We start from the raw sequence: 23,531 nt of genomic DNA, 5'->3' as shown, positions 1-23,531 counted from the left end.
TTACTATTTCATAAGAGTGATATAATTGTGTGCGTTATCAAGTATTAAAGTATTGTTGATATTCATGAATATAAGGAGTTAGAGTTGATGTATATTAAGTGTTCGTATTTGAGCTAAGCAAGTATTGATGACATAATTGAGTAACCAAGAAAGTATCAAGCAAGTATTATTTAATATTCAAGAAACCCCTAGTGAGCCACAGGAACCAAGTTAAGAAACACAACAAGACAAGAGACAAGCAGAGCATAGTAGCAGCGTATACATATATGTTAATTAGACCTCTGACAGACCTCACTGTTAAAGGTGTCTTTCACTTTAAAAAAATGGATGATTTTTTAACAAAATTTGTAAATTAAATATTTAGAAAAATAAAAGAAATGATATTAACAAGAACTTAATTTCTTTCATTTCTTCACAAGTATGACTGGCTTTTAGGCGTATTATTAAGTATATTTATATAGAAGCTTGAAGAGGGCAGGGGCATCCTAAAAATTCCTCCCCAGAGCCTCCTAGTACGGTACTAAAATACTGGAACTGTTAGTTGAAGCAAAGTACAATTTTTTTTTTCTTAACCATTAAAGCATTTTGCTCACCAGTGATCCTACTATCATGATACAAAATGGTAGGTTTCAGAACAATCAGAATACAATCTTCCATCATCCACAATGATAACAAAAAAAAAAGATAATTGTTCAGTTTATTTAAGTTCAATATCTTGGTTTTGTATTCTAAATTCATCTCACCTTTTAATTTTGATACAATGTCATTTGAGAAGTAACCAGAGCCAATCCATTCTTCATAATCAGAAATAAAATCAAATGCTGAAAAATCTTTAGAAAAGAAATACATTTTCTAGTTTAATTTGTAGGCCACAAAACTTCTGAGATTTAAGTCGGAAATACTAATATTGCTGTTAATTTTTTTTTATTCATTATAATATCATATGGTGACATAAATAGTTGACTGCTATAAACAAATCGTATTGAAGCCAGGATTTTTAAAGTCATAATCTGAGACTAGACCACTCTCATCTATTAGGTATCTAACACCTGTGTGGTAAGTAAAGGCAGTTGAAAATTAAATTGGCAATATTTTCCATGGAAATAGCTGGGTCTTACTTCACCTACTCTTTACATTTTGAGATTTCAAAAGTTAACTTTGAAAACATTACCCATTAATTGCCAAGTCGTGACTCCCATTGTATGCGCTCTGGACTGTCATTTGGTTGTCCTAGTTTTTAACCCAGCCCACTGCCATCCCCCCTGGGGAGGTTTAGGATAGGATTCTAGAATCTGAAGGAACATCCAAAACAAATATAACATTTTAGAAACAAAACAGATCTCTTTAACTATGCCATTGATTATTTATTGAAGTATCTCAAAACCTTGATTATATTGTAATAATTTAAAATAACCCTGCACCAGATTATTCACCCGACTCTTTGGATATTTGCGTAAGGTGATTAGAAAGAGATAGGAGCCAGAGATGTCTGAAACTAAAGAGCCATCCTTCATGATACCTGAGAACTGGATTAGTGACCTGGAGCAACATGGGAAAGGTTGTGGTTGGTCTTTGTTAACCCTTTGCTGAATTTTTTTACAAGAGTGCGTACAAAATAGAATTACAGTTCTAGTGTTTTGAGGCTAAACTACCACACACGTCTAAAGGGTTAATAAACAAACATGATCTTATAGGGCTGACCCTCATTTGCCTTCGTTTCAATCATTACAATATGAAGAAAACAGACTATAAAAAAAAAACTGAACAAAAAAAAAAGTGTAACTTACTTCGAATATTTCTACTTTTAATGGCAGCTCCATTCTGGATAAGAATCTTAGCAGCTATAATGTTGTTTGCCTTGCATGCCATCATTAGTGGTGAGATACCATCATTGTTTGGGCTGTCAATAACAGCACCATAAGACAACAACAGTTCTACAATATCTGTCAGGCTGTTTGATTTAACAGCGTGATGCAATGACATATTGCCATCCAAATAAATTAAATTAGGGTCTGCACCATTTTGTAAAAGAACTTCAACCGCCTGCTTAAGTGGAAATCTAAGAAATAGAAAATTAAATGGGTAACTAAATGAATTCGACATAAATGCAGTTAGATTTAATTTAATATGAGAAGCATAAATTGTATGCTTATTTAACACAAAGTCATCTTGAAAAACAAGAAAAACATAAAAAATATTTACAAATAAAAATCAAACGCTTATATTGAGTGTAATTGTATCCATTAGTTTGGATCAGTCATGTAATTAAATTTCTATAGATCTAGATCAGTGATTCCCAAAGTGGTCTATATAGACCCCCAGGGGTCTACGAGGACTTCCAAGGGGTCTACGGAAGTGAAAAAATAAATTGGGGGGTCTATGGCCTGTTAATGGGGGTCTACGACCATTCATGAAATTGACTCATTCACACATTTGTACCTTAGTTAATCCTTTGAATTTCAACCCTGTTAGTGGAATGATTTTTTTTTATTTAAAAATTTTAACGTATTATTTTAAATACCTTAATTGTGTCTACATGAAAGTAATCATTTACATGGCCGAGTCTATAAAATAAAATGTTGACCGTAAATTTTTGGTTATTAAAAATTTGGCTTCATTCTTTCTTTGTTGAACAACTATTGCATTTGTTCTTTATTTTTATGTAACAAAGTTTGAAGCTATGTCGCTATGAAACCATTAAAGCTGGAACATCGAGAAAAGTCAACATGAAATAAAATAGATTAAGATTTGAAATACTTTTGAAAACTTTAAAATTCAGAATTAAGCCACAGTAGAAAAATGTTGATTAAACATCATAGAAGAGAATAGATTTGTGAGCGTCTTACAATATATTTACTTAGGCTTATATCAAATTCTAAAAAACTGCACACTATAAGCAAAATATTGACTTTGCCAACCATTGAAGAGGCTTTACAATCTGTTTTACACAATCCTATATCTGATATCATTAAAAATTCCTCTAAGCAACCAATACAGTTCAAAGGTGTAATGGTGAAATGAGTTTTGGACAATGAATGGTTATCGTGTTATTACGATTTACTTTTTTAAAAAGCTGGACTAGTTAACCTTGCCTGATAATGTAGTGGTATTATTATATGTTTGTTATGAATCAAGAAATTCATAAAGAATTGCTTTTTGCCTGAAATTTTGATCAATTGCTCCTTCACACTGAAGTATGATAGTTTTCGAAAGGCTTATCTTTGACACTATTTTTTTGAGTTCTTGGTTGCTAAGATCCTATTTTAAAACACAGAAATTAAACGGGAATCGGACATAGTCTATTTCACAAACTAGTTTCATAAATTGAATGAGGTTAACTTGCAGCTACAATGTGATAACCTAAATTTGATCAACACGAAGGCATAATCTCAGTGTTTCATGTGAGGATTAAATTAATGAAGCATACAATGACAATGATAAATTCTCTTACTTTCCAAATTTAAATCAGTCAGACATCATCTAATCGAGAAGATAGAATGTTAACCCGAACTCAATTGAAGCCCAAGATTGACATTTTATTATCAAAGCTGCCCACCAATTGGCGTTTTTTTTGTTGTTGTTGTTGTTGCTTAGTTCTTGTAATGCATATTAAATTTTATTTTGCTTTATTTTGCTTTGAATGTCATCAATAAATATACATCGCATAGTAATCAGTGAGAAAAGCACATCTGAAGTTAATGAATTTTCAAAAAAATGCTGGGGGGTCTACCAAAAACTTTAAAACATGGCAAGGGGTCTACGAGACAAAAAAGTTTGGGAACCACTGATCTAGATCAACAATAATAAATCTGTTTGATTAGAAATATTTGTACCAATTGTTTTTGTCTAGCACAACTTCATGCTTTTACCCTTTTCAATGTGCTATGATCCTATCACTTGTCTGGACCATTTGGAAAAGGGAGAGCGGAGAATGGGGTATCTGGGTGAATGTTACAGTTATTACTTTTTAAATGCAAGCCTACTCAAGGGAACTAATTCAACTTATACCACAGCATCTGTCAAGTACAATTTCTTACCCTTGCTTGATAGCAAACAAAATAATTAATTGCCAATAGTTAATTAACAAGTTGGTTAATTATTTTTATATTTATTCTTGTTTTATCTGGTACAATAAATAATTTAACTTAATTTCAACTTCATCCGAGATTGGGTGTGGGAGAAATAAGGTGTACAAACTTTTGACCAGACAGATAGAGAGAGTTGATACAAGTGACATCTTAGTATCCCTTCCATACAATAAACTTAATGACGTATTTGTGTATTTCACAAATACATTATAATTCTTTACTGTTCTAAATCCTTTTCTAAATGTCTTTTCACATATGTACTCATGCAATACTGAACAGCAAGACACACAGTACATAACACGCTGTCAAATAAAAGTCAAACATAGAATAGGAAAATGACTTAAGCTAATGATAATCTCTCCTCCAATGTCATTTAAACAGTGTACAAAAAATACCTGTCTATAATATTCTATAAATCTATTTTCTAGTTTGAAGATCTGTACAGAGTGACAACTTAGTTTAGAAAGAGGAATGATTTTTATATAATGGTAATATAAAGTTGGCTCAACTCAGTCACAAAGATTGTTTTTAAGGTACTGGTAATCTAAATTCTTTAAAGCTCTAATGAATATCCTAAGATTGGAAAAGTAGGTCTAATTTGTTTAGGCCAGCAGCATTGGAGTTGTAATAAATAAATACCAGGTAACAGATTCATTAAAAAAAAAAATCTTTAAAAATATGCTTATTTTCATATTCTTACATTTTCATTCTATGTGTTAATATGTTTAGCAGCAAATTGTCTTGTTCTTTAGCTTTGAAACCAAATCCTTTTTTCAGAAGCCTGAAATGTAAACATAAAATTCGCTTTAAAAAAAAAAGAATATTTATAACAAGTAAACATAGAAAAAAATTGCTGATATTGATAATAGTTTTGAGCATTAAAAATGACTTAGATCAGATTTTAGAAAAGAAAATATTTTTTTATCCAACGAAAAGCTACTGTTTAAGAAAGATTTTGATGACAAAATATAAAACAACTGAAATATAGATGTAGACATCTGCATCATATACATAAGATGTGGAAAAATATGTTGGTCAGAGCTGAGACTTCCTAATCACACAAAATTCTGAAATCTTCCTTAAAGACTGGAAGACAACATAGAAACAACATTTTTGTAATGACTAAGTAAGACAACTTGAAGCCTATATATTGGTGTGCTGATATGGTCCTGGCAGTGCTGTATGATGAGAATGTATTCTCCTGTTCTTATGTGTTGCATTGAGGTAATGGCTTTGTTGACCTTTTACATAGGATTTAGATTTATGTTACCTAATTCTATGCTTTGGTGTATTTAAATGTATTATTGAGAATATTTTATATTGCACATGAAAAACAGTATATATATTCTATGACTTAATTACTCATGCTTGCTTTGTAGTACATACTACTTTACTATAAAATGATCATCCTAGGTAACATCTTATTCATTAATTAAGTTATACCCAACTCATTGAATCATACCTATATACAAGCTATATAGTAATACTTGCATAGCACATTTGGGGTCCACCTATACCTCATATATCATTGGCCTGAATCTTGATATCATAGTAGAGAGCTAGAACTAAGTTCTTCACAATAACAATAAATAAGAGTTTAAAAAAAAAATTATTAATAAAATACACAAATAAAAATAGCATCTAATATGAATTTCTGTAAATAGTCTAGGTCTCTAGGACTATGACTTACCATTCTGCACATTGAATAAAATTATTAGCAAGAGCTAGAAATGGAAGACTTGGCAGACTTCTGTTGGTGTCATCAAAAAGAGCTTTAGAAATAGATTTGTCAGTGTCATGACTTAATAACAAGTCTATGGCATCAACACGACCTTGCATTACACAACAATGGATCGGAAGAAGGTTCTATCAGATAGTAAAAATGTTGAAATAGTTATTTGTTTTACACTAATACACCAATAATTTCTGCATAAATTTATTGATTGAAATTCATTTTTTATGGAAGGAAATATTTTCTTTTGTAATATAGAATGACCAGACAGAATTTATGAAAAAAGATTCATACCTTTTTGTTTCTTTTTAAAAAGCTGGCTTCTTGATCCAAAAGCAATTTGATGCAGTCCATGTTTGTTGGTTTATTAGTGTCACCATAACAGTTGATATGTAGGCAAGTGTTTCCTTCTGAATCTTCACTTTCTATATCAGCACCTTTTTCTAACAGTAACTGTTGTAATAATTATATCAAAAGTAGATTTATATTAGCTGAACGGAATATTGAATTGTGAATACTCAAATGAACTATCTATTAAATGTAAAAAAAAAAATAATAATAATACAAAATTGTTGGGCAAAGGGGAAATGAGCCTTACAATGCATAACTATAAAAGGTGTGAAACTAATTTTATGAGACAAAATCTATTGTATTTAAATTAAGCTAAATTCGGAGAATTTTAAGCAAGTCAAACATTGTTCACTAGAGAAATGTGATCACTGATCTAAGTTCTATGTCATTTTCTTTATTGTAACCTAAGTTCTATGTCATTTTCTTTCAATATTTCACATGGAGGGAAGGGCTGTATGAGCCTTATAACATTATATTAGTGAATATGGTGTGGTGCCCTAAAGGTTCAACAGAGGAAGGGATAGGTGAATGTCTGATTTGGTTAACAAGTAATACAAGTAATACGCATTTTTGTTTCAAAATCCTGCTTGAATCGTAGCTAAAAAAATATTTTTATAATATTCAAGTGTGTTTCTATGGACTCATCTATTATGTTGAAACTAAAAGAGATAATTGAAGAAGAATTTTACCATCATAGTTTTACAATCTCTAGTTCTGTGTAATGGTGTAGCTCCTTTATAGTCTCTTACATTGACATCTACATTAAGTTGAAGCAAAGACTCAATGATCTTCACAAATCCAAAATAGCTGGCTGTGTGTAGCAGTGTGCTACCATTGATGCATCTGGTAGAGAGCAAAGTTTGATACATGAAAGATACCAAACTTTGATAATATTTCAGCCTACACTAGCATTCAAGACCAGCTACACCTGTTGATTTGTTACCAGGGTATATATTGTTTATTTTGACCAGTAACACCCACAACTTTTTTCCCCACTGTTAGTGAAATGTTAGGACTCCCCTTTTTATTATATTCTGTGCATCTTTCTGACAGGAATCCCACCCCCTCCTTTTTTTTTCATTTCCAATGAAATGGCCCACATTTTGTTATGGCCAAAATTTACTTTGGCCCCTTAATTTTGGGTAATGGATATATTTATTTGGTACATCATTTGGTATGCATACTAGTCTGTTGTTTTGATGGTTCAGGACTTGAAACATGCACACCATCATACCCCAACATCTGCTTTTAGGACTCTCATGCAAGGATATAATGATCTTTAACATGAAATTCTGAAGGACCATCTGAAACATTTCAAACTATTTCAAGCCATAGCAGACAACATTAATCTCTCAAGTACATTCATTACTCTAAAACATTAATCACTCAAGTAGCATCAATAACTCTATCAGGCCAAACCCAAATGGGATGCTATATAATAACATAATAATAAAAACCTGCCTATCCCCTCTCGCCACCCCCTCCCAAAGTCCTAAATACAATCTCTGACAATTCTTCAGATTCTTAAGTCAATATCAAAATAACAGATTTCGTAAAGTGCTTAAATATTTCAGGTTATAACTGGATGAAATTTCAATTTTTTTTAAATTTAAACTCCTCTCTCCCGCCCAAAAGAACAGCAGTATAAAAAAAAAATCATAGATCTAGATTAGTAGGCCCTCATATTCACTGTGAGAATTTAAAAAAAAAAGGTTTGGGTAATTAAAATGTTTACTTTGAGCAGTAATTGAAAATGCTCAATGCCACCAGTCTATGAAGATATAATACTCATAACACAACAATCAATCAGTGGGGTAGATTTTTCCCAAGTAAAAATAATATAAATAAAAACATCTGTTTGGAAGCTAAGTACTTTACTTTGTAAGTCAATGCAAGTAGCAAGTAGGCCTACACATTTTAAGTTGCATGCCTCCTTAGTCAAGATGAGCTAATTTTTCATTAAATCAGTTTAAATAAAACTACAAAATAATAATAAAACTTACTTAAGTCTTTAACTTGGAAAATTAAGAAAAACTACATAACTTTATGTGGCTCTGACTTGTGACTGACACATTGAGTCACATGCAGATATAGCCTTGTCTGCAGGGAGAGTAGTTTTAAGTTCTCTTTTCATCATCTAAGCATACATGAATAACTTCTTATTTTGAAACTACAAGATATCTGCAGTTGTTTTCATAATTGCTCTCCACTAAACCTTTTAAAAACATATCCCTGCAAAAAGTTGTACTCTATGCTACTAAAAGTAAGATGTCATCTGAACTGGTCTTTAAAGAGAATGGTTTCTACTGCACCACTGTCCTTTAATAATATCTAATTTGGCTCCTTCTGTCTTGGAAGACAATGGATGCACCCAGATGAGTCACTGGTTTTAGTTTCTTCTCAACTCTCAAGACAGGGCAGAATCTGGTGTGACTTATCAAGCCCATTCTGGAGCGTCAAAGTTCACCACAGTTCATACATGTGTATGCATCTGTTTTAGGGCTAGCAGATGGGGCAGTTTTCTTTTTCTTTCTCTTGACTAAGGCCGCTTTGTTTCTTTTGCTCTTGGATAGGATCGTACCAGCACACAGTTTGTCTCTATATGCTGTGTGGTATTGGGCTATTTCCTCCCACATACTTTCATTGACATCTGTAGTTCTCATGTCTTGCTTGTAGACACCTCTATGGGTTAGGCTTGGACAGCACTGGGGTCTGACTCCCTCCACATGCTCACAAAGTTCACTAAAAAATATTGCATGCGGACATTCCCCATAGGGAATAGGTGACCTGCCCAGCAAAACTGTCAAGAACTAGATATTGCCACTAAAACTGTTCCCATTAATAATGACCAGAGCATCAGTTGTTTGTAGATTGCATACCTGCTTCTCAAAGAGCAAAATGTCCTCTGTCCAGTCAAATGATCTCGTATAACATCCTCCATAAACTCCTCATTACCTTTCATAATCACAGGCACAATGGATGAATAAAAGTCATAGAGATCTGATTGGACGGAGACAAACAAAAATGATAATTTCATACAAACTAATCCAAACTATAACAAAAGAAAATGGTCTTTCTAACTAATTTTGATTAGAGATTTATATCTTTATTAAAAATTTATTTAAAATGTAAGCAATATGCTGAAATTCATTTAAAAAAAAAACTCAATTTAAAATGTTTATTACTATTCATTAAAAGTCTATTTTCAATTTTTTTTGGTTAAAAGAATTACCAGCTAAAAATAGTTTAAGATCAGTGCTTTTGGCCACATCAAAAGGTCCAAGTCCTTTAAGATTTTTAACATGTACATCACAGCCCCACTCTATTAACAACTGAAATAAAAATATCCATGCTGAGACAATGTTTTGAAAAATGTTCACAATACCAAATTGTTGATTATACTTCTTAAATAGACACTAATATTAAAACAATAAATATTTTAGCATCAACATGTATATTTTAAGATCAAACAATGACATGATAAAAATTACTCTCTAATACACTCTTCTTCACTTAAACCTTGACATGATGAAATTACACTCTAACACTCTTGTTTACTAAAACTATAACATGATGAAATTTCTCTCTAACATAACTCTTCTTTCTTCCTTTTATCATATCGAAGTTTTACAAATCATTAACATATAAAAAATAATCCCAAAGATGAAACCAGTTGGCTACCACTCATGGTTGCTCAAGTTTGAATACAATGTGGATCAAGAATTTTAAATAGAGATTTAACACAGCTACTACTGACTGTTTAAAGGCAGCACAGAAACCCTCGACCTGATATCTCCTCTACCCCATAGGTCCTCAACAGAGATAAGACCAGAGCTCACTGGGCATACTATAGCATGAAAACACACAATACAAACACATTTTTTTTAAACTCTTTCTCTCCTAATGATGATGCCAACGTTAATTTGACCCCATGAAATTAAATTGATTTTTATATTTATAAACTTTAATTTGTGTTGTGTAAAAAAGAGCATGGATTCCCCTATAATTCAATACCAACTATAACATTTTCTGATAACAAACAAAAACATTATTGAAGTTTAATCATAACAGGATAGTGAAATACAAATGAGCTAAATGAATAATTCTATTAGAATGCTGAAAATAATTATGGAGAGTTAAATTTGAATGTTTACCAGGTAATGAATATTTTTTAAACGAACATTTGTATCACTCATTTTGAAATGTTTGACTATTGTTTAACAAATTAAAAATTTGGTTGTATAGTGGCGTAGCTTATGGATTTTGGGTCCCGGATGCTACACCACTGTACTGTATGCCCTCTGGACTGTCATTCACTGGTTTTAATTTCCAGCCTTTAAACTCTGCCTGCTGTCATCCCCTGTCATCCTGCAGGAGGTTTAGGCTAGGATGAAATCATCTTCACAGAGTTGTCCCAATCTAGTTTATTAATTGTCATTGTTAAAATAATCCAATAAAATGTTTACATGAGAAACTTCTTTGTGGCCTCCTTCAGCAGCATACAAAATTGGAGAACATTGCAAATTGCTTTTGGCATTGATGTCAGCTCCGTGCTCTAACAGTAGCTGAACTATTTCCTAAAATAAAAATAAGAATTTTGTGTCAAGTTTGTGCAGGACCTAATGGATGAATAGCAATGCATGCTTTTAAAATAAATTGTTTACATTTTAGTAGAAAAAGAAGAATGTCATACAATGGATCACATAACTTCTTTTACAAATAATTCAGATTTTGTTATAAAGATGAAATATTTTTTAAATCAGTGACAACTCTTGAGTGCTATTTCTTCAACCAATTTCTAGTGATTTTTAACAACGCATTTATTTTTTTTCCTGTTGTGATAGTCAATAATGACTTGATACAGGAAAATGTAATTATACCCTACTTCTGTGTTTCTGTTTGAAAGTAGGTGAAGAAAGCTTTGTGGTGAAAACATCCTTTGTTTTAAAATTGGTCCAGCAAAGTTTCTTCTATGTTTATGTTTATGTTTATTGTATTTCTCTTCACATCCGCCGCATCCCTAAATGTCTCCTGTATGGCCAATTAAGGGAAGGAAAGTGCTTACAAGGTGGACAAAGAAAATGCTTCAGAGACACCTTCAAAGCTTCTCTGAAAATCTTCAGCATTGACCCAGCCACCTGGGAGACAGAAGCATAGCATCATGGCGTCATGCTGTGAAAACTGGCACACAAACTGCTGAGAACAAGAGAACAGCGCTGGCAGAAGAAAAGCATCAGAGAAAAAAAACAAAGCCAATGACACTAGTTCAAGCTGGAATAATCTGCCCATTGTGCAGCTGAACATTCTGGGCTTACATAGGTCTCACCAAGCACATGAGAGGCACAAAACCCCAGTGCAAAGCCCTCAACCCTCTGGATGACAAAAGTGGTCATCATTAACCACGATAGACGAAGTATATATATTTCTTCAGATCCCTTTACTTCTGCAAGAGTAAATCTTTGTACTTGTAAGAATACAAGAAAGTTTCACATTCTAAAGATATAGAAATCCTTGAACAGAAGAAGCAAACAAGCAAAATATTTAAAAAATCCTTGTATAAAAAGATAAAGCTTATCTAAAGGGGAAGAACTCCATCCTTAAAACTATATCTACTAATAATGTAATAATGAATTTCCCTTATTATATATGAAACAAAATAATTAATTACCAATAATGAATTGACTAATTCAGTTATTTTTGCATATTGATTCATGTTTTATTAGGTACAATAAATAATTGTTAAAAGTATCAAATTTATCGGAGAATGCCTGAAGGAAAATAGTGTTAACAATTTTTTTTAAGAGGACTAAACCCAACAAATTAAGCCATATCTGAGAATACTGAAGTATTTGTCTCCCTTGTTGCTATTCAACAAAATAATGAATTATCAGTAATGAATTGTCTAATTGGTAAATTTTTTTTTATTGATTCATGTCTTGTCTATGTCAATGAATAATTGAGCAAAGTTTCAGCTTGTTCCGAGACAAGACAAACGGAGTGAGTTGATATAAACTTTATAAAACTAAAAGTTTGAGTTTTTTGTTTCTGTTTTGCATAACAGTTGTTTTTTTTTCAATTGTAAAAGTTGAAATATACATGAATAAAAAATAAAATAAAATTCCCCCTTTCAGATGCTAACCCTAACCTTGCAATCTGTACATAAATATGACCTACTTAACAAAGCCCAGATTTAGCAGCATCATTTAGTGTACCCTGTAGTAAATATACATGACCTACTTACCAAATGTCCACATTTAGCAGCTACATGGAGAGCAGTGTGGCCTGTTTTACTATCATTTTTATTTAGAAATGACGAGTCCTTGAAAAAATCAATTATTCTGGAGACACTCTCCATTTCATTGTCTTTGATTTCTTTTATAAATATTCTATGCCAGTTGAGCAGGTCTGTAGGAAACACTTGATACAAGAAAACACTCCCAGCTTTTAAATATTTGTTTTTACTTAAGGCTTCAAAGTAAAACTGAAAAAAAAATAAAAACAGCTTAATAGGGTACTTTAAAGGTAATTGTGATAGCAGAAACTTCCCAAATAGTGGTGAGGTTTAATAAAAAAAAAAAATAATAATGTGAAAATATCAATCAAAACAGACGGAGTACATTAAAATAAACAGTAATAGTTTTTCAAAGTGCAGTTGAATCCAATTCGTTGGACTCATAAAGAACCATGACAAATCCTATAAGAATAAAAAATGTTTCATTTGGACTGTTTTATTGGACCAAACGACAGCTTCAGTGCAGCTTTGGAGCAATCTATGAACATGGGAATCATTAAAAATATGGATAAATTTTATAGTCTATGAAAGTTGGTTTTATACACTCAGGAAGAGCATTAAGACTTTCTTGTTAAAAACTTATTCAGATTAGTTTGTCTTTTTAATCCTACTATGTTGTCATATAGCACCTTGACCCTACATTATATTTGTTAACAGTTCTATATGTAAATTAAATAATTAATATTAAATAAGTTCTGAAAAGAAAGGTAGCTGAATACATTGTAGCCAACCAGAGATGTCACTCCAAAGGTCAAAATTGTACAAGTAGCTACAATTTTGGCAGAACAGCAAAATAAAAAAAAATCCTTTAAAAAAAAAAAAAAGCTTATTTAAAAGGGAAGAACTGGCTGAAAGTGAAGAACAAAATGTCAATGATACAAAAAAGAAATAATAAAGATAGTAAGCAGGTTTATGTTTTTAAGTTTCTTAGCCCACATTGCAAATCATGATAGGTTTCATTACTATAGTACAGCATCTTCATATCTTGTTCATGAAATCTAGCCAGCAGGTTAAGTGGACTGTATTAAAACATAGTCTGTAATCAACTGTATTCTTATAAAGAAGAAATAAAAAGTAATGTTCACTATATCCTAGAGATCTATGGAGCAGATGATATTAAGATCAACCGTTTCTATGGCCCAAGGTTAAAAAGGGTGTCATGAGGCCAGCACAATGACCAAAGGCCTTAATTTTTCCCCAACTAATTCAGGTATCCATTAGAGTTGGGTGGGCTCAGGGGTGCCCTAAAAATTCTGAAATTCAAAAAAATCCCAATATTCACAGATTCAAACCCAGGACCTCAGGTTCGGAAGCCAAGTGCTTAACCACTCAGCCAACTTGCCTCCCTTTTAAACTTTTTTTTTCTTATTATTGAATTAGATGACACAATTACCTCATACTTGGGATGATTTCTTGGATTCACTATCACTTGATGCATGTCAGATATACCTAACAGCTTTTTAATTTGTACTGCAAAGAAAATTTTTTTAAAAATAAAAAAAATAATTTGAAAAATATAAATCAATAAAAATAAGTCTTAAAAAATATGTAAAGAAAATTTTTGTTAATTTTTTTTTTTTTTAATTTTTGAAGTAAAAAATGACTTATGTTTATTTTGGTCCCTCTTGCATCACTCTTCAGGATTTAGAGACTTTTTATATTTGATGTAACTTGTTTTCATTTAACTAATTTTCTGTTGATCAGTATAAAATTAATTTAATTAAATATTATATTGTTTTATGTTAACACAAGTTTGAAAAATGGTTATTTACATTTATCTTTTGGAATCTGATCATCTAGAAATTCTAGGGACTCTTTATGTTTCAGAATTAATCGTCGACCATCAGATATTGATTCAGGTTCTTCTGAGAGATAAAACCCTGAACCATTTGTGAGACTCTGAAAAATGTATTGTATATAAATAATCAAAAGGTGTGTCTTCAAGACTAATGAGGAGTGCAGTATTTCATGTGGATACACAGCCCCAGCTGCGACCTACATATTTTGCCACCCCCAGAGCAGACATAACCTGGTCATGCATATAAATATATATATTAATTTTTTTAAAAATATATATACATACAATTAAATGTATCTTAATTTTATAAATAATATTTTGATTGGTTTTAGGTCCATATTTTGAAGGGTGGGTTCTGATAATTAAAATAGTCTTCAATTATAATACAAAAGTGAATCCAATACATACCAAATTTATCATACATGAAAGACATAAGTCATGAATAGTAATATTTCTTGGGACTGTTACACTGTCAAACTTTTTCCTGAGCATTTTTTCAAATTTCTTTTTCACCTTTGAAAAAAAAAGAATTAAGGAAGAAAATTATAAGTAGCCTGAATGTAGTTTTTTTTAAAGACATTTTTTTTAATAATAAAAATATTAACATGTCAATTCATGTTTAAATTGGAAAAACAAAAAGACATTTTCACTGACCTCCGATTGAATGCAGTGTACATGCTTGACCCATTTCTGACAGTACTTGATGTCAAATCTCTCAGATAGACTTTTTAACTCTTATTGAAAGGAGAGAAAAAAAATTAAGCCATTTTCCACTTTATAAAACAAAATCATAATAGCCACTACGAGTGAATAAAAAGGGGTTTAAATTTATCTGAAACCTTTTTTAAGATTTTCAATCTGAGATTTTAGATCTTTTCTTTTTTGTAGCTCCTGGGCATTTCTAGCAATCATAGGGCAATCAGCTAGTTCTTGGCCAAGTTTTTTACACATCTTTTCTATTTTGTCCTGCATTTATATAAACAGATTATGAAAAACAGAAAAAAAAAGAAAGAACAAAATCAGTAGCAGGAATAATTTGCTTGATTACTAGTGATGTTTACAAATAGCAGAGTAATGTTATTTCATTTTATGTTTAGCAGATCTTACCACTATTTTTGCTACAATATGACATTGTCGATACTTGAATGCAACCATGAAAAAGAAGGTAAAATAGGAAGCTATGGCCATACCATCAGCCTGAAAGAAAGAAAGACATGGCTGGACATTCCAAGGCAGTGAACAATTTTAATACAATTTGTATAATAAGAAGCTTAGAATATATTCAAAAATCATACGCACATTTCATGCTTGAACAACCATAAGGCTTACTCACTATCTTTAGTTTATGATCTCTTTTCTTGATCACTAAGATCATAGAAGATCATTCTTTTACAATGCTTTTTCTCAGTAATAAACTGTTAGCAATCAAATGACCAACACATCTTAATTGTTTTCAAATTCAGTACTCATTAATAAAATAACTTTTTAAAATTATGATTTCAACTACATCTCTGATTTAAAAAAAAAAAAATAAATAAATAAAAACGAATGTCCCCTTAACTTTAATGTCATTACTTTGTAGTAACTATCAAGGTCAAACATTTTGTTGATTAAAAACAAGTGCTACAAAGAAATAACAAGTATGATTCCACATTTATTTCATTTAAACAACAACATTTCTATGAAAAATATTTTTTGAAATCACAATGGTATAAGTTTACCATACAAACTTAGCATAACTCAATTCTATCTGTGTCTTAATCCTAAAGGTAATTTTTAACTTTAACTAAACACAGCATGTTATCAACAATGCAGATGAGACAAATGAATATGAAATACTTTATGAAATATGAATTTTTTTTTGGGTTATGTTACTTACCTCAACTAAGTCTTCAGAGTCAAATGGTGTATCTATATAAAACATTTTCTCTGCTGTTTTCAATACAAGATTGACTGTCCATCTTTAGAAAAAAAATGAATTCTAAAATAGCAAATTTCTAAGATTTAAACATAAATGATATGTTTCTGAGAGTAGATATTGAGAAATTTTTTTTTTTTGTTGGCCTCCTAGTGAGGACTTTTAGCTGGTTGTCTGGTAAGTACTTCGGACTATCATCATGGACATCCTGAGTTTAAACCCAACCTCATCTCCTGTTCTGCAGGAGGAAATAAACTTATGAATGTCTGAAACTTGTAAAACAAAAGTATTATACGATTTATAGGACCAACATCTTTCATAAATTAATATTGTCAAAGTTAAGATTATTATTTTTTAATTTGTACACATTTTTTTGTGATGTACCATATAAAGACTAGTTAATATCTAAATATCAAAGGAACCTGACATTGGGGTATTTATTGTATAAAATTGGTTCTTTTGTTGACTAAACATCTATATTTATCTACAATTTATTATTAATAAACAATGTAATTTATATTTAGAATATGTCAATGGTTATTTATTAATAACAATAAAGTTAATTAGCTATTCTATTTCTAAATACTAAATAATTTAGGGATCTTTAGGTACATTTGAGTACACCTAGCTCTATTAGTACCTGACATTAGTTGGGGAAAAGTAAAGGTGGTTGGTGTCATTATGCTGGCCACATGACATCCTCATTAACCGTCGACCATAGAAACAGATGACCTTTACATCATCTGCTCCATAAATTGCAAGGTCTGATAGGGGAACTTTACTTTTTTTAAATTTCTAAATACATAAGTTACATATGAAATGAGAATGCCACTGACAACCAGGGATAGCATATAACAGTTCTGTAACACTTATTTTTTTCTTTAAAATGTAATTATTAGAAAGTTGTAAATGAGCAACTAAAAAATGGCCATAAAAGACACTGAAGAGGTTTAAACCCTGCTCATTTTTCCTTCTTTTCTATGTTATATGTAGATATATTTAAAAGATTCTGTATGAAATTTGAATTGAAATAACTATAAACATGAATTACCTGTCATTTAAAAGCAGCTTTGTTATGAATGTATCAGGAACAAAGGAATTCAAAAGGGCACAAAGAATGCGGCTGTCAACAAGGTCATCTAAACACTAAAATTCATTTAAAATTAAGAGCTCAATTGTTTGTTTCATGACTTAAAATATTATACAAAAACTTTCTATTTTTTAACATTAAAAGAAAAAAGTGAGTAAAAAATGTTTCAACAATGAAAAGTTACATATTCAATTTCAATAAACAGATAGATAGTTTAAAAATTCTATTTCAAAGTGTTTTTTTAATACAGAAATTAAGCAAATCTTAATTCCATTTTGGAACAGACTTAGAATAATACTAACATTACTTGGCCAGGAAAAGGTTTACATCAAAAAAAGAAACGAAGCTCCATCTATTTATAACTTTAGGTGTGAAATTGTGGGGTATGCTGATGATTGGAAAAAACAACTTGAGCTGATTTGTGTTTTGCTGAATGCTTAAAAGCTGCTTTCCCAGATAACCCATTTCCCACATGTCCACTAAAGAGATTGGACCAGAGCGCCCTGAGCATGCTATAGTATGAAAGGTGGGCTAAACAAAAGCAAATACAAAAAATATTTAAAATCAAAGCTTTAAATTACAAGAAATTCATAGGAAGAAAAGTTATGTTTATCATATTTATAACATTTACAATTAAGAGAGTGCAATAAAATTTGTGTTCAAATAAAAAATAGAAACAGATACTTACAGAACAAAAGATCCTTTTACCTTCATTTGTTTTCTAAGAGGAATTGAAATTTAATCAATCATATAAGAAACAAAAAAACAATTATTGTGAAATTAAAACATCAAAATAACTAATTAGAAAGTCTTAAGGCCATAGTTACATTTAAAAGACAATAAAGAAATGTTTCTAGCATAGATGTTAAGTAATCACCTTAAGTTGACTGTTAACTATTTCTAAAATACAAGCTTCTGGTTCTGGATACTTTTCTTTTTCCAACTTCTTTGCTTTAAAGTTTTTCATAAACTCACTCTTTTCAAACTTAATCCAGGTTGAATTCTCCACATTCTAGAGATATTTTATGTACACAATTATCTTATAATTGAGATGAAATTAATTTAAGCATGGATCTGTGGAAGTTTTGTGCTATAAAGCAGAGAGTATGGGAGCAAGGAAAAAAAAAACAAGCAAAATAAAAAAAGGTACTTTAAAGGAGAAAAGCTCCACATTTACAGCCACTTATCTCAATAGTGTAAGATATATTTCTTTTTTTTTTTTATATCAAACAAAATTAATTAAATAAATAAATTAATTGGTTAATTTTCTTTTATTGATTCATGTTTTGCTAAGAACAATAAATAATTGTGCAAAGTTTCAAATCGATCCCAGAATGGGAAGTGGGAGAAATAATGTGTTCAAAATTCTAAACAGACAGCATCACGAGAGTTTATACAAGCTTTGTAAAAAAACTCAGAGCTAACACAAAAAAAAAAGCTGAGTGTGGCCTATTCCTCTCATGTCTGAATTTAATCAGCTTTTAAAAGGAAGTTTTTCATATTTGTAGAAAAAAGAAATGAAATCCTGAGGAGGGGCTCAGAATTTTGAATACCCGGTAGCTGACATGTATATATTATAATTTGCTACATTTTAAAATAAACAGCTTACACTTTCTCCAGGTGATACTAAAGCAGAGGAGCCAAATCCTGATAACAATGATTTTTTTAAATCCTTTCTTTGAACTTTTGGTGGAGGGTCTGGAGTCCACTAAAAAAAAGAAGCAAATTAAACATGAAAAATAAGTAATATATTAAAATGTTGCAATGACTTTTGCTGTGCAGTGCAACTATGGAACAAACATTCAAACTAGAACGAGTGCTGTTTATAACCTTAATTCATTGATAATTTAATGTGAGAAAATATCTTCCAAATGATCTAAATAATTATAAGCATATTGAGTATTATGTAGATCTTGATGTCTATCACATGACCAGACTGTGATTGCCCCTGTCATCATGATGGTGCCTGTAAACTCTGCCTGCAAGAGGGTCGGGATACAACTATTTATTCATTATGTATTTCCAAAGGATTGTCAGAGACATTTAAAAAACAGCAGCATGAAAAACAAAATCCATAGTGGACAAAAAAATCTTATTAAAGTCAAAGTAAAAAAAAAAAAACATTTGAAGAAATTTTTCTATTTGATTCAATGCAGTATCTAATTAAACAGGTGGAACAAATAGAGCTGCCTTCTTCTGCATTCTGAATGACATAGTAATGCATTTTCTGGCTTTATGTAATTCACTTACACCAACTTTATATATATGTTGATGCTACCATGCATTTTACTTTATGATTTAAGCAAATATCATCTTCATGTCTCACTGCTTATTTTTTTCAGAAGATATTTGCCACAAATGTAACTGCTTGCATGATTTGTCTGGCTGCATTTAATGCTGACTCTATGAGACTATGGAGTTTAGGCTATAGATAATATAAGCACAAATTTGAAATGTATATACCTACTTTAAAAGGTACTTGTGTGATTATTTGAGGGTCATCATGTTGTAGGTACTCGTATCTTTCCCAAAGAAACCAGATGTCATGACAAATAAGTCTCCAGAGCAGCTCAAAAACCTGAAGGATAAACAAAATGTACTAAATATTTAATTTATTCCCTTTAAACAAAAATAGACTTTCGTTTTTAATTACCTTAAAAAAAGAAATAGTTTGGTTACTGTCACTTATCAATTTGAAATATTCACGTTTTAATTTAAAACATTAAATAATTTAAAATAAACCCTATTCCAGGTTAAGGTCAACCTCGGAATTTCCAATTATGTAGCAGACACACAGGAGCGAGAATAAAGAAAAAGTCAGTCTAGATGTAAATTTGGTAGAGATAAGATGTAGATTAGTCTTGAGTTAGAATTGATAGAGATCAGTCTTGTATTTGTATTAAATCTAGTAGTAAATTTGAATATTTTATTTTTGATAGATTTTACTATTGTAAATACTGTACATTGCAGTGATTCCTAGTTTTTGAATTAAAGTTCTGTATTTTTGTTTAAAGGATCTTCACTTATTCAATCTATAAGATAGTATTTAAATCTAAAGATATACATCTATAGAATCCCCGGCATGTCAAAGTAACTTCTTAAAACATCTGACATATCAAGAAAGAGAATACAACTTTAGCACTCCTCAGCACCATCAACGAATTAGCATCTTCAATGATCAAGAGAAGAAAACCATGTGATAGTTACAAATTTACAACTTACATGATCTGCATTCCTCATGGCGAACAACCTACTGTCAACATAAACATCATTAGGAAGAATCTCACATTTTTTGAGCTCCTCAATAGCCCAGTTTATTCTTGTCTGTATTTGTTGAGGTGACAAACTATAGGAATATAATATATATAGATTTTTAGCTATAACCCCCCCCCCTCCACCTGAAACTAGTTTAATATCTAAGTAAAAGTTAAGTTTCCTGCAAGAGTCATTGATTCAGGTGCTAGTAAAATTAAAATCCTGTTTTTACAGTTACTGGTTCAGTACTGTGACCAACTACATTTACTTTTTTTTTTTTATCAATTAGCCAACTGATTCCCTTTAACCTACTTGAAGATGAGTAAACATAGACCTACAACCTTGACTTAACCTAGACTCCTGTTATTTTTGTTCTAACTGATTAATATTGTCATTCTTTTATTATACCCTATTTCAAAGAGTTTGATACAATTGCAGGTTTACGCTTTTATGAGCAATCATATACAGAAGCATGTTAAGTGCTAGATCTCAAAGAAAATAAAGGATGTAGAAGTCTTTTTAAAGTTAATTTTCATATGGCTTCAAGTCCACCTGCTTACAACTTCTTCTAACAAAGCAAGGTTTACTTTTCATTTATTAAGCTTAAGTAATTAAGTAAAATGCAATCATTACAGTATCAAATCAACTGTCACTCAATCATCTGCCTGTAAGCCTTAATTTTATATTATTTAAGATATCCCAATGTTATTTGGTGCAATTTTCAATTTGACAATTTCTGATATTCATCTGTTAAAGAAACATGTGTAAAGCTTACGTTGTACTACCTGAGTTCATTAGGAGCTTTCACCAATGACTAGGCACAGCCGACTAGGATACTTAACTTTCTGAGTTTTATTGTCAATAATTGCTCAGGAAATCATGAAGTACATAGATATATAATATTTGTCTTTTAAGTTACTGAAATTTTTCATGGAATGTCTACTACCAGTATCCATTTTAGTTTTGAACACAACATGATGTCTCAATTATCTTTGAAATATAGTATAGTACTTTTGTACAATTCACTGTTTATCCAATCATGTGCAAGTCTATTTCATTTTATGTGACTATCTAAAGGTTTTACGTTTAAACTTTTTTTTGGCTGCAGCATATTTTATAAAGAAAAATCTAATAATAGTCTCAACATCTTTATTATATCTAAATCTACTTTGAAGGGATGGTAGCTGAGTGGTAAAGTGCTTGACTTCTGAACCAAGGGTTCTGGGGTTTAAATCTTGATGAAGACATTTTGAATTTTGGAATTTCTAGGATGCCTTAGAGTTCATCCAACTCTAATGAGTACCTGGCATTAATTAGGGAAATTAAAGGCAGTTGGGTGTTGTGTTTGCTATGTGACACCCTCATTAACAGACATCTAGACAAACATGACTTTTTATTGTTATTTGCTTTGTATAGCTCAATTTTCATGCTTATGATCCAATCTCCTTTGCAGACCAGTGGGGGAAGGTTTTTATGCTGCCTTTAGGTACTCAGCAAACACAACTAAGCTCTAGTCAGATTTCAAACTCAATTCCCCTTGATGGGTAGCCAAGGTATTTAAGCGAGATCAATCGTTATAGATGTAGGGACAGTTGGAGAGGCTGGCCCAGAACCAAGATGCCTGGAGGAAGCTGGTTGGTGGCCTATGCCCCAGAAGGGACCACAGGCAGAGATAAGAAGAATCATTATAGCAGGCCTGACCACTTACATGATGTGGCAATAAGCTATTGATCTAAACTGCCCACAGGTTGTGACATTGTATGTCAGTGTTGTGGCCTTCTAAAATGAATGGTCTCGGTTTAAGCCTATCAGCCACACATTCCACCTTTACATCATCTGTCCTATAGAGCACAAGGTATTAATGGGGTACTTTGTTGTACTTTATATTCTACTTTAATAAGTGATTGGAGGCTTACATACCCATCCATGGAGTCAAGTCTTTTAATACTTGTTCCAGTGATACTCTCCATCAAATGTTTCATGCTGGTGCCTAGCAATAAGTCCATCAGTACATTTGACATCAACTGATTGTAGGGCATCAAACGAAGGTTTACCCATGCTGTGAATCCCCGAATCCTGGTTCTCATTGACATTTTAGAATTGTAGGGCTTTTAGGAAGACCTAGACTCTTGGTGGAATTATTAAAAGCCTATTTTAAACAAAGATTAATTTTCAGAATGCAGAATTTTTTAAAAGAGTTAGCAGCCATCAGGTACCTACATTATAAATCAAATAGTAATAGCGTTATTGCTTCTTCTTTCATAGATCTACCTGTACTATTAATATGCAACATGGGTGCATACAAAACCAATAGTCCACAAAGACTCATCATATAGGGCATAGGGATTATTTAGTATATAATTTAGTATTTTACAATTCAAGTTTAATCACTAATTTTAATAGAACAAAATAGACTGTAGGTGAATCAAATAAATTTCAGTGTCAGTATGTGACTCTGAGTGACTGAATGAATGAAGTGAATGTATTATTGGGTTGTATGTCACCATTCATGATTCACAATACATTATATCATTATACAGATCAAGAAGAGCTTTAGCCTTGTCACTGTGGCCGAGACGTAATCATCTTCTTTTTTGAAGTAACGTCTATAACATATAAGATAAGACGGAAATCAGCAAGTCTTGAGCATTCAATTTCTAGATCTGTTTCTATTTGAGATATACTGGCATTTTCGTCTGGAGCAGTTTGAGCTGTAGCTCTACTAGTCTAATACTAGTCTATCTCGATAGATAATGCGAGTCAGCCATAAGTAAACATCTATTTGGTCGCAACCACAATTCCCCCTATAGGTATTAGTACGTATGCTGCAAAATGCTCTTAAAAAAATGAAAATATTTTCATTTAAATACATTGAAAAAAATTGACTAGATCTAACAAAAATGTATTCATTTTCCACTCATTACTGTTAAAACTGATTATTTAGAAGTTAAATATTGTACATTATTATATTAATTAACCTTTAAATCCAGATACACATATAAAGATT

At 31.3% G+C, this 23,531-nt stretch overlaps 1 protein-coding gene across 4 annotated transcripts in view; it reads right to left on the bottom strand.

Moving 5' to 3' along the window:
• LOC106058205 (uncharacterized) overlaps window positions 1-23,305 on the bottom strand; it is a 29,738-nt gene extending 6,433 nt beyond the window's left edge. Inside the window, exons 1-25 of one of the 4 annotated variants that reach the window (XM_056043274.1) lie at window positions 22,796-23,305; window positions 22,445-22,673; window positions 20,492-20,615; window positions 19,737-19,847; window positions 18,879-18,977; window positions 18,147-18,281; window positions 17,958-17,990; window positions 17,231-17,325; window positions 16,141-16,222; window positions 15,369-15,458; window positions 15,101-15,227; window positions 14,916-14,995; window positions 14,670-14,774; window positions 14,236-14,362; window positions 13,857-13,933; window positions 12,413-12,652; window positions 10,638-10,748; window positions 9,404-9,503; window positions 9,051-9,171; window positions 6,861-7,014; window positions 6,115-6,273; window positions 5,779-5,954; window positions 4,789-4,869; window positions 1,788-2,059; window positions 744-830 (exon numbers count right to left, since the gene is read on the bottom strand). In XM_056043274.1, the coding sequence (XP_055899249.1) occupies window positions 744-830; window positions 1,788-2,059; window positions 4,789-4,869; window positions 5,779-5,954; window positions 6,115-6,273; window positions 6,861-7,014; window positions 9,051-9,171; window positions 9,404-9,503; window positions 10,638-10,748; window positions 12,413-12,652; window positions 13,857-13,933; window positions 14,236-14,362; window positions 14,670-14,774; window positions 14,916-14,995; window positions 15,101-15,227; window positions 15,369-15,458; window positions 16,141-16,222; window positions 17,231-17,325; window positions 17,958-17,990; window positions 18,147-18,281; window positions 18,879-18,977; window positions 19,737-19,847; window positions 20,492-20,615; window positions 22,445-22,617 (2,959 nt within the window). In that variant the 5' untranslated portion in view covers window positions 22,618-22,673; window positions 22,796-23,305. Of the gene's footprint in view, window positions 1-743; window positions 831-1,787; window positions 2,060-4,788; window positions 4,870-5,778; window positions 5,955-6,114; window positions 6,274-6,860; window positions 7,015-9,050; window positions 9,172-9,403; window positions 9,504-10,637; window positions 10,749-12,412; window positions 12,653-13,856; window positions 13,934-14,235; window positions 14,363-14,669; window positions 14,775-14,915; window positions 14,996-15,100; window positions 15,228-15,368; window positions 15,459-16,140; window positions 16,223-17,230; window positions 17,326-17,957; window positions 17,991-18,146; window positions 18,282-18,878; window positions 18,978-19,736; window positions 19,848-20,491; window positions 20,616-22,444 lie in introns of all 4 variants that reach the window. The other 3 variants (XM_056043275.1, XM_056043273.1, XM_056043276.1) reach the window with 3 other exon arrangements.
• Window positions 23,306-23,531: the final 226 nt, after the last annotated feature.

Source organism: Biomphalaria glabrata, chromosome 10 (genome assembly GCF_947242115.1).
Source record: "Biomphalaria glabrata chromosome 10, xgBioGlab47.1, whole genome shotgun sequence".
Lineage (NCBI taxonomy): Eukaryota > Metazoa > Mollusca > Gastropoda > Planorbidae > Biomphalaria > Biomphalaria glabrata.
This window is presented reverse-complemented; position numbering and strand designations above follow the sequence as displayed.